This window comes from Thunnus thynnus, chromosome 11, assembly GCF_963924715.1.
Source record: "Thunnus thynnus chromosome 11, fThuThy2.1, whole genome shotgun sequence".
Taxonomy (NCBI): domain Eukaryota; kingdom Metazoa; phylum Chordata; class Actinopteri; order Scombriformes; family Scombridae; genus Thunnus; species Thunnus thynnus.
In genome coordinates, this window is record NC_089527.1 from 30,627,253 (window position 1) to 30,639,600 (window position 12,348).

Genomic DNA, 12,348 nt, shown 5'->3' on the forward strand with positions numbered 1-12,348 from the left:
AAAACACATTAGCATTATTTTTGACAGCAGAAAGGGATTACTAAATGTGATTTCAATTTAATTTTAAGCAAATGTCCAGAAGTGAACAGCGAATGCAGACGGTAACATTACAACCCAAACATCCATCACAGTATACAGACATATCCTGGTGCAACTTTGGTCAGCATTTCAGGTGAACTCACTTCATCTACCTCAAAGACGTGTAGGGCTGTAGTCTGCTGGTTGACTGGTCGATTAGTTGGTCGATATGCTCTCGTCTGACTAAATTCTCATTGGTCGAATAATCTCTGTGTTACTTTCATAAGGAGAAAAATGCTACATCAACAGCTTTCCAGGAGTAATCCATTATTTCCTGCGGCAGGAGGCACAGACTAATAAATTACCTGTGAAAACAAGGGTGTATTCAAAACACCCCTGTTGTTTTCACAAGTTTGAACTCGCCCAACCTAATGGAGACTGCTAGGTCTAACTGTACTCGCCAAATATCCATTCATTCGGAAATCAATAGCACCAAGATTTTCTTTGGTTGACTACAGCCCTAAAGCAGTGGTATATAATCTGGTCAATCATTTGGTTTGTTTACAACCTGTCTGGAAGAGCAAAAATGACTTGCTTATAATTAACCAATAGAAAAGATGGACAAACCTACAAAAGACCCAGTTTGTAAAAAACTGTGATTTTAGCACATAGTGGCAGAAACATTTGTGCTCCCCTTTTATCAATATAAAAAAGTCAAGTATTTGGAGCCTGTTAGCGAGTGCACACCTTTTCTTCTACCTTTGTTACATTTGGTATGGTTAGAGGTACCCAACTGCAAAGACTTGACACAAAGAGGTGGCTGAACGTGGTGCAGCTTCTTTTATCAAGTGATTGAATGACTCAATAAAATAAAATTTAAAAGGTCGGTGCCAAAACTTTGCATTTAGCCAAAGTCAACGGAGTCCCTTGCAAGGGATTAATGATGGATTCATCATGCAAAGGGGATGAAGTCCCAGCATGTCATTCAATTATTACTCTTCCAGAACACAAATCCTAATCCATGGCATGCTTGTTTGTGCTCTACTATTCCCATTGATCCAGGCAAGACCATGTTTCTTCTCATGTTCTATGTCAGTTCTAAATTTCCATAGGAATGGGAGCAGGACAGCAGTCCTGCATTTCCTTCCTGTATGAGATCATTCATCCCTATGGTGGATCCCGGTTGGCCAACACTCAGATCCCTGTCATCTGTTCAAAGTGTCATTCTGGCCTTGGTGGCCCTCTTCCTTGGCAGAGCTAACCATTCTCACGCTGTGATATACGCTCTACTCTCTCGCTCCCTCTGTCCACCATGAGCTGTCAGCTGGAGCTTCGATTTGGAGCCGGTCCATTTGAGATGGTGGAGAAATATGCCAAATAGCACAATGCTTCGCTACAGAGGCTGGCACCGGATCCATGTGTCCTGCAGTGATGAACCCAGCTCACTCTAGCTCCCCTGGCAGGAATCTGGCCCAGGATAAATCTCTGCTTAGCATAAGCCCACTCTATAGCACACTGAAGTTGTTGGAGAAGGAAGAGAGAGATCATATTCTCTCAGACAAAAACAGTGACTGAGTCAAAAAGTAAACAGTGCAAAAAAGGATGTGTATCATGGAGTGTCTTTGAAGAGAAATACAGACACCAACACTTCTGACAATTTCTTCAGACTGTTTGGAGTTTAGTTTCTTTTCCTTTTGTCCGTCAGGTCTTCAATCCCGGATAAGCTTGAGAGAGATTGTGAATGGTGCAATGAGCACTAGGTGTCAAAGGGGAGTTACTGCCTTCCTAACAGTTTCCTGTTTTATGAAACATTCTTTCCTCTCTAGTGAAGATGACGGTTCATGCAGCTGATGGGTTGACAGGTACGAAAAAAATTAAATAAAGCGAGTGGAACTGAACACCAGGAAGGGCAGAGAGAACAACAAGCCAAAGTCAGATCACCAGGGAGCAAATCGAGTTGTGCTTAGAGAAAACAATCCTTGCAGATGTCTTGGGAATATCTTGCATTTACTAAATGTAAACATTTCCACAGTGTGGGCTAGAGACAGATGTGCTCTACAAAGACTGATGACACATGTATTGTTCTGCCTTAAAGAGGAAATGGTGTGTGGAGTGTGAAGACAAACGTTTTCCATGTGACTAGGGCTGCAAATACTGATTATTACAGTTCCATGTTTTATATCTTAATTTATCAAATAATCTGTCAGTTATTTTTTAATTAACTGATAAACCGATTAGTCAATAAAATGCTGGAATACAGTGAAAAATGCCCATTTCAATCATTTTAGAGTCCAAGATGACATTTTGGGCGATTTGCTTGTTTTGTCCAAGCTACAGTACAACATCCACACATATTCAATTTACAATAGTATAAAGCAGAGAACATCAGCTGAATTTTGAACAAACAAATGTTTGGCATCTTTACTGGATGATTTATACTTCTTATCAATTGACTGGGGCTAAGTATTGAACCAAAAACCAATTTTTGTACCAACCAAACAGTGTCTGTCACACCAAGTGTCGATAAACTGTGTCAAGTACGGCTGCAACTAATTCATATTTTCATTATCGATTACCTGATTAATGGTTGGGTTCCTAAAGTTCAAGGTGACATTAATCAGATCAAATTTGCTGAAAAAAGCTCTACACTAGCCAGAACTAGTGAATGTTTGGCATTCCAGCCTGAAAAGTGACTTAAATGATTTAATTGATTACCAAATTGTTGCCAATTAATTTTCTGTCCATCATTTCATGTCAAGGATCAAAAGTTAACAATGAATTTCTGGTCAGATCTTTGATACTCAGTCATTTCAGTGCTACAGACATGACTGATGTAATTTATCAGCCATTGTTTCCCCTACTTGTATAGGCCTGGCCAGCCTCCAGGCCAACAACAGCCCCTGCCAGGCCAAAAAAAAAAAAAAATTTAATGCCAAAAATATAGTCAAATATCCATTCAATCAATAGCTTTGGAGGCCTCTCTGTGCAGTGCTGTTACGAAACGTGAGTCAACCTTTGTGTTGTTTCCTGGGAAACTCTTGGTAGCGTAGCTCCATTTAAGGAATAGGATAGTGTGTAATGTGTGTGCATAATGAGTATGTGAGAGCGAGCAGCAGAAAAATGATGGTGAATGCTAGCGGAGCGGAGAAAAAGGTTAGCAGTTAAATTGTCAATCTGGCAGTAAATGTAGAGTACTACTGGGAAAGTGAAGGGGGTTAGCTCCAAAGTTAGCAATAATGAGTTAGCCTAACCTGACAACACTAAACAGAGAAAGAGGAAATGTGTGGCTGCTGAGTCTCTCCCAAGTTTTGCTGCTGTCAAATTGTGCCTTTATAGTAGAACATGTGGAACAACAACATTTACACCCTGGTGGAAAAGCCATAAATTGTGCAAATGGATGGCAGTAGAGATATTCTTAAGGGAGTACATTGCTCTGCCTTTATAACTGCTGTCAGAAAACTCCTTGGACAAAAGAGGCCGTACTGTGGAAAAAGACAGGGGGTAAATGTGTGTAATGGAGGGAGAGGAAGTCCTAGACTGTGCTTTTTTTTTTATCATCACATTACTTACCCACAGTTGACCCAGGCAATAGTCCCTTGGCCCTTCACTGTCTGGGCCACATCTGACAGCAGCTTCAGGTGGGAGTCCCCTGATGTAGCTACAGACACAGAGAATAAACTATGGTCAGCTTTGTTACCAAATTCATTCAATAGCTCAGGATGACCCGGAGTCTCGAGACAAAGAGGACACTGTCATGTCAAACACAGTGAAGAGGAGTTGAGTTACAGTGGAGCTCAGTGTCTTAATAAAGCACCAAGTGATGAAGAAAGAGATCACTGAGTTTGGGTTAGTGGGGTGATGGAAGATGGTTTTCTAATACCTTTCACTGGATGGGTTCAAGGAGGGGGCTTAAGTTACATCAGCTTTCAACATCTTACAATAGTGTGACTAAGCAAGAGATTGGAGGATTATATGGTGACACAAAGACTCTGCGACTGCTGATACAGACCGACTTTTCGGTGAATGGGGGAGGCACAGCAGGTATGTTTTGGTGAACTACAGTTTGTACCTGCTGCATGCTGCTTACTACCATATTCAGAGCCATGATGAACATCATCTGTGAGCTCGCTCGAGGACGACATGGAGCGTTCATGACCACTGGAGACTTGCACAATCTACCGTTTCAGAGAGAAAATACCGCTGTGCTGTACAGTTTGCTTTCTGTGCTAGGAAAGAGGAGAAACTAGTGTGCAATAAACTCTGCCAGCTAAAACAACACACACAGTAATATTACTTATTTTCATCAGATATGGCAGGCAAAGTAGATTCCTCTGAGTAAAGTAAACAAAGTGTAATATTCTAGTCCTTGTATAACACAATACATCATTTTTATACTACCCCCTGAAACCAAATGTGTTTTATTCATTGCATGAAGAGAACAATTCCTCTGAATGCTCCAGGCCAAGGCTATATTTAGATTTAGGGGCACTGCCATGACTCCCTTGGGTCCCGCCTCACACCAGTTCGGTAACAAAAACATCTGGCAATACAGTGTCACTTTATTACCATGTATGGAGCAGGAGGCGAGCAGATATTGGCTGGCAGATTTTCTAATGGGCTCATTGTTAGGGTTTGATGAGCACTAACCGGAGCAAAACTCAATAGGGATGTGAAGCTGGTGATGCGTCAGGGACACTGCGCAAGACTGTCTTTATTCAAGACTGTCTTTACACTACATGAATGCAGTATAGCTGGAAGTGGTTAGAATAGGTAATATATATAGAATTGGAGGGAATTAAACCAGCATGAGTAGGGGAACCTGTTTTCGTTATGCTGCAGCCAGCAATCAATCAGAACCACAGCTTGATAGCTAGAAGCCTGATCTAATGAGCTAACGCAGGCTGATGCGGGCCTTGAATTATGAACAAAATAAATCTGTTGTTGTGGGGCTCTGAGAGCCCTCTGCAGGGTTCACCGGGTCCCCCATCTGATAAGATTTTTGCTTTAAAACGTTTTATTACAGAAAGTATATGAAACACATGACCAAAATCGTCATACATTCTCTCATTGTGTTACTTATGGATGGAACTATACTGATAATAAATTATCCCCCTGGAACCCCCTCAAGAACCCTTGGGAGTCCCCAGATCCCACTTTGAGAACCACTGGATTAGGAGTTCCCTAATGGTTGGAGGTAAGTGCTGGTTTATAACTATCTAGTTTCTATTTAACAATTACTCTCTAATTCTATAAAATATGTATTTCCAAGTTCATTACGGAGATAGAGCACTGCGGTCATCCCCTTAAAACAGGCTGCAGGCTAAAGCTGCACAAAAGGATTCATTTGAAATATCTTAAGATATTGAGGTAAAAAAAAATATATATATTTCTTATTACAGAGGGTGCACGAAAAAAATTTCAGTTAACTTGATGTTTTAATGTTGCACAATTATATATATATAGAATCTCTAATTATTAAAGCAACTACCGACATACTAATTAACACAAGCTACTGCACTAACGCATGCTTATATAAGTCTCTGTAAAGCAATAATATGTGTTCTGAGTTCTTCATGCCACAGAAAAATGTGTTATTAACCACCCAGCCAAATTTGAATGATTAAAACAATTGCCAAGTATATAAAATTAGGTTTCAAAATCATGGAAAAACAAGCAGTATTCTGAGCTCTGAAACATTGGTGGCGTGTCCGCTGAAGGAGCTGAAACCACGCCCCCAACTGAACAACCTCTCACTCTCTGAACGTGACAATGCTAATGCCAAACTCCCTCAAAAAAACATACAATTTAAAATGAGCCTTGTTTGTAGATATAGGACAAGCAACATGGATGATATTTTAAAAAATAAAGTAACACTAGGAGTCACTGTTTAATTCGGCACATATTTTACAGGTAAATGTGGACTTACTTCAGTAAAAATGTAACTTAAATGACTAGCTAACATTTTCCTCACCTGTACAGTCTCTGGTGGACAACATGGATGAACTGCTACTGCGAGTCACGACTCATAAAGGATTATGGACTGCAACGTCATGATTTTCATGGAAACATGGCTTAACAGCAGCATCCCTGATAAGGCCATTGAGCTACCAGGGTGATACATCCTCAGGGCGGATACAACAGCTAATGACTCCGGTACGACCTGAGGGGCGTAAGGGACTGTGCATTTATGTTAACGAAGCTTGGTGCACAGACAGTGCCATTACTGAGATGCACTGCTCTGCTGACCTAGAATATCTCATAGTTGAGTGTAGACCTTTCTATCTGCCCTGAGAGTTCACGTCTACTGTTGTGACTGCAGCATACATCAGGATGCTAATGCTAAGCTTGCGATAAAAGTATTGCATGCTGCCATTAGAAAACAACAGACTACACACCCAGCCGATGCTAATGCGCTCTAGGTCTTATATAGCGTTAGGGGAGGGGTCAAACTAGTAATCCCTCTATGTCATTGAGCCACCATTTCAGCCCCACCCTCCTGAACACAGATATGGTGAAAAACAATTTAATGGTCTAACTCTACAGTTCAACACTACATAGTTCAGTCTTTTCACATTTTCAGCAATTATTTTCTGATATGTATAATGTGTTTCAAAAGAAACCTCTGATTTTGCTTTACACAGACTTTAAATCATCCTGCACTAGCAATGTGAATCTGCCCACTGTCTTTATCCACTACGTGAATGTGTCCATAAAGTGAACATTGTCAAGATCTTAAGGTATAATCATACATGTACTGTGCTTACTCACCTGCAACTGAAGGAAATTGCATTTAAATGGCATCTTACATCTAAAGTTTGATGAAGTTTCAGTTCTGTGTTAGAGCACCACGTAATGTCGGGAAAGTCAGTCAAAAGGTGTTGGTCTAAAGTGCTTTGTACATTATTACTTATTTAATATAAGCTGTTAGGATGCAACTGTGGTGTCTTTCAATTACAAGTAAAGGTTTTAGCAGTGACTGCTGCTAATTGAGTCACTTTGAAGCTGTGAATTTCATATTCACCCTTTCAAATTATAATGAAATAATTAAGATTGTTTGTTAGTATGCACTTCTGTAAGTACATAATGACGTCAGCACTAAATATACCCCCGCTCTATAGGAAATAAAAATATGAGGATTCTGATCCCACAATTAAATCACATAAATCTATTGCCAGAAACAATGAATGTTCTACCAAACTTTTCAGTCCAATCCAACAAATATCCATGAAGGGTGGATGTCTGTTTTCTCTAACCTGTCTTGGTGTAGAGCACCAGAACGTTGGTTCTCGTCCTGAGCAGCTTCTTGAAGTCTTTGTGGTCGCTGACCTTCTCAATGAGAGGTGACACCTTTACCGCTTCCAGCACTGGCAGCAGCCACACCTGGTGATACAAACACATATAAAAACAAGTTTTCCCACATTAGTCATCGTGTGATGATGCCAACACATAGCAATAGGGCTGGGTCGACCCTCAACACTTTTCCCACCAAACAAAATGTATTCACAGCCCCCACGTATGGAAAAAGGTACCAAATACCAAAAGCTGGCATCCATGTCTGCTCAGATTCCTAATTGTTTTAATTATACTTCATATACTTTATACTGTATATACTTTGATAACATAGTTCCTGATTTCAATAACAATGCTGCAAATTTTTGCCTGTTTTATTCTATATTCGTGCATGTATATTCAGTCATCACAGGATGGTTCATAATGTTTTTGGAGATCATGTGACCTTTGCCCTTGTGCCACTATCAGGCCAACAGTTTCCACTTGATATTTACACTGAAGTGGCTACATGAGAGCTTCAACACAGCATATATATGACTACCAATTTCTTTTCAACTATGGCACAAACAATATTCCTATCTTGTGTCAAACTTTCAACATCAACCTGTAGTGAAGACAGCTTCAAAGACAACAAGTGGGTACATCTGCATCATTAGTCTGAATGGTTTCTTCAAATTACTAAACACTGGTAGTGTTTGGTACCACTAACACTGGTAGTGTTTGGTAAGGGTTAATGTTGTGAAATACCCAATATGGAAACGAAGCCAATACTGAGAGGCTTAGACATTAATCAAAGATGAAAAGAAAAGAAAAAAAAAAAGAGTCATATGAGGCTAATTCCATGCATTCTAATTGTATCTGTGCCATCACCATTTATTAAAAAGCCCTTCCATTCTGCCTACAGAGAACTAAATTAGACACCAAACATCGTCTGCTTGCTCAGCGGATCCTGTCTGATGAGTGATATCACCTGCAATGAAAACAAGCACCTGTCAGGCTCATTTTCCAATTTTAATTCCCAACTGGATGCTCTTCTGAAGTGAGTCTGATGGGAAGACACTTCAGTTTCATTACATTTGGAGGTTAACATAGAGAAGCCAAAGGGCTTAGAAAAGGATAATAAGAACATTTAAGACATCTTTTTTTTTTTACATTGTCTCTTAAAGTCGATGCTTGATTCCGATTAGGTTGATGTGATGACAAGATAAACAGGATGTGACAGTGTTCACTTTGGCACCCATGGGAGCCACATTGTGAAGGGTAGGCTAATTAGAGGCTGGCTAGGTGACACTTGTCTGCATATAGGTGGGCACTGGGTGGTTATGGGAGCGGGGAGCCGGAGGCAAGATTAGGAGATGAGAAGAGATAGCAGGTTGTCTTACTTATCCAAGTAAGACAGGAAATGTAATGCTTGATGGGCCGCCTGGGAGGATTATAATGATGCAAACTGAGCTTGATTCTTACTCTCCCTAAATAGCTAAATCTTTTCTGCACCTGCCTTTCTAATACAAATAATGACAAGCTAAAGTGGTGAGAGCTATCCATGTTTACCTATGGTATATAATACTGGTGAGACAATCTACTGTGGCAGAATATTTAACAATATAGACAAGTAGTGAGATGCACCATTAAGCTGAGAGATGGCACGATTACATAGATTAACACTGTAAACATGGCCTTATTCTAGGCTAAATATACAGTCAGTTTCTCTGAGGATGTTTAAAGGAATACTCCACTGAAAATCTTTTGAGCAATAAACACTCCAGACTAACACAAGACTTGAAATGTGGCTCTAAAAAGCGTGAAGCTTGTTCTTTCAGTTTGATCAAAAGCACATTTAAACATTTGATCAATTATTATCACATATTTCTTTGATGTATTTTATTAAATATTCATCTATCAAGTTAAAGAGCTTCTGCAAGTTTTGTCAATGATGAATGTGATACTTTTAAAGACCTTTTCATTGCCAGTTGCATGAAGGAGAAGTGAGGAATAAAAACCAACCAGGATGTTAGAATACAGGACTGTGGGAAAAGGGCTGGGTAGTGATCCTCAACACTTACCTGCTACCAGCCAGGATGTGTCCACGGCAACAAATATAGAGAAATGTCAAGTACTATTTACCATATATTTCATCAGTAGGGTATCATTTATTCGATACTAGTGTTGATACGACACTTGGGTCTTTGTACCAATACAAAAAAATGATACATTATTCAAGACTTTACAGGAAGGAACATTTGTAGAAAATTTCAACAAAATCCTTTTTTGTATTTAACAAGAGAATCCAAAGCTGTCAATGGAACCCAATTGTGACCCACAGCAAAAACTTACAAACATATGAAAATGGAACATATCAAACCACTCCAGCAGCATCTGCATTTCCATAAGATCAGTAAACTTATATTTTATTTATCAAGAAATACTGTATACTGTATGCCATTTCCAGCTTTGAAGCTTTGAGGCAAATGGCATACGTTGAGGAGAAACTGAGAGTGTTTGAAACATACAGCTGCCTTCCTCTGTTAAGGAGCAAGTTATAAACTTTACAGAGCCTCTTCTAAACCCTCAGGTGGTAGGTGTGGAGTTTCATACACTAGACAGCAGCAGATTTTTGGTGGAGTATTCCTTTAAATTGGGTTTATGGCCAACATAAGTAAGGGATTATTTTGTTTAGTATAGATAAAAATCTACTTGTAAAACACTGTTTTTGCTCATTTCAAGCTTATGTAGAAATAGATAAGAAGTCTACTGTCACAGTCCGTTGTCATTCATATGTTTTTAAAACGTGTAAACCCTGGGTCCAGTATCTAACAGACTGAGAGGACTACTGGCTGTACAAAAAACATGATTAACATGTTACATCAATGTGCAAACAGACACGTTTCAAAGTCCTTCCTGTAGCGTGAAATGTTCTGGCTGACACCTACACCTGCAGCCGAGGCAGTGGAGAACGACACCGTTGCCGTCGTCAAGCTGACATCGCTGATGGCTCTGATACTATGTCATTCTTCCAACCAACTGCAGCGTGCGTCATCTTTCAGTGACAGACGTACGAGAATAGAAATAACAAGACTGTGCTGACAGTTTCCCCCCACAAAGCGCCGTGAGTGACAGGCCCATTCACAAGCAGCGTTACTGCACTGCTGGCGATTTAAAAGCTTGAGATTTATTACAATGAAGCACATGCACGGGCGAGTAAAACACAAAACATGAATGCAGTAGAGCGGCGTTATGTAGTGTATTCAGATGATATGAAGGGTGGAAGTTACAAAAAATAAAGTGATAATAAAAATAGTTGTGATGAGAATCCGATTTATTTTCATGGTGTCTGAATTTATCTGTGTTGGAGCTTCATCCCTTTCTTGCGCTGCTTGACTCGTGCAATAAATGGAAATTTTCAACTTGAACTGCGAATGGTAAATGCAAGACAGTGATAATAAACTACAGAGAACAACTTCATTTTTTTTATCAGATCACAGCAGTCTTAATCAAAACACTTGTCTTGTTATCCTCACATGCAATTTCATCACTTTTTCCTCTCTCAAGGAGACAAGCTGATTCAAAAATATGAGCCTAGAACATACATAACTCCACTCACCAAGCACTTGATTAGGAACACCTGTACACCTGCTTATTCATGCTGTTATACAATCATCCAATCATGTGGCAGCAGGGCAATGCATAGAATCATTCAGTTAACGTTCACATCAAACATCAGAATGGGGAAAAAAAACTATGATCTCAGTGACTCTGACCGTGGCATGATTGTTAACGGCAGATGGGCTGGTTTGAGTATTTCTGAAAGAGTTTACTCAGAATGGTGTGAAGAATGAGTGGACAGAAACACCTTGTTGATGACAGAGGTCTGAGGAGAATGGTCAGACTGGTTCAAGCTGACAAAAAGGCTACAATAACTCAGATAACCACTCTTTATAACTGCAGTGATCAGAGGAGCATGTCAGAAGTAGTGTTGGGTATTGTTTTGGTGTTTTTCCCCTGATACCGGTGCTAAAATGATACTTTTAAAAAGGTGTTAGTGCCTAAACGGTGCCTGAACTGATACTTTAAAAAAAATAAAGCACAAAATTAAAGTTGACAACTCTAAAGAACGGCTCTTTTATTGCAAAGGTAAATTTAAAACTTGAAATTGAACAATATATTAACAGTTTAAAGAATATTTAAAGAGCTCATTTCCAGCTCTATTTTTTTTTTTTGGACTCCACTAGAGCAGTTTTGCATGATTCACAGTTCAAAAAACTCTTTACGCAGCCCCTCACTAAACACCACGTCTCTACAGTCCGTTTAAGCTCCTGTCTCTTTAAGGCAGATTAGGTTTTCTCCTTTCTCTCTGCCCACTAAATTGTCACCAGGCTGGATTCAATTAATCAGCTGTGCACTGATTTCTGGGGCACTGTTCTGTGCTCCATCTAGGCAGGTGACTGTTCCTGGGATGGACATTTCAGCCTCTTTTTTGGAGCCTGGTTTCCATGAGCCTGGCGTGTGCACAGTTTGGCATACCGGCGTGTCTGCAGTGTTTCCTCGTGATCTGGCCTCCCAGCAATTGTTAGGGGTGTATGGTTTCCCTGTACCGCACGTTCATAGCGTGTGCTACTGGCGTTATTTTTATCCCTGCTCTCTGGCTTCACAGTGTTAGTCTGCTCATCTCCCGTCGGCAGACCCAGAATAATATTGCCTTGCTTCCAGCCTTTGTTTAACGCAGTGTTGGTCGTGTGTCAAGGTAGCTGTATTTTTAGAATCACGTCTCGGTCTAGGTGTTTTCAAGCCTGGGTGACCTTTTTTTTTTTGGTCCCAAAGTGGTTAGACTCAAGGACTTCCTTGGGGTGAAATTCCCAGAGGTGGCATAGTTGAAACTATGAAAAAGAAGAAGTGATGAAATTCAAATAAATCAAACTAATTTGCAAGAATAACCTCTGATTTCGAGTAAGTTTGTGTCACTAACATTTATTTAAAACCTCAGATTCAATGTTATTTATAGGTTGCATTTCTGGGGCCCCATTGTATATTGTGTTCTTCTTG

The 12,348-nt window shown here is 40.0% G+C and overlaps 1 protein-coding gene across 1 annotated transcript in view; it reads right to left on the reverse strand.

Annotated features, from left to right (window-relative positions):
- The window catches only part of pdia5 (protein disulfide isomerase family A, member 5), a 76,966-nt gene that overhangs the window by 55,570 nt on the left and 9,048 nt on the right, over window positions 1-12,348 (reverse strand). The window contains exons 2-3 of the mRNA XM_067604428.1: window positions 7,272-7,398; window positions 3,589-3,676 (exon numbers count right to left, since the gene is read on the reverse strand). Of these exons, the coding sequence (XP_067460529.1) occupies window positions 3,589-3,676; window positions 7,272-7,398 (215 nt within the window). The remainder of the gene's footprint in view (window positions 1-3,588; window positions 3,677-7,271; window positions 7,399-12,348) is intronic.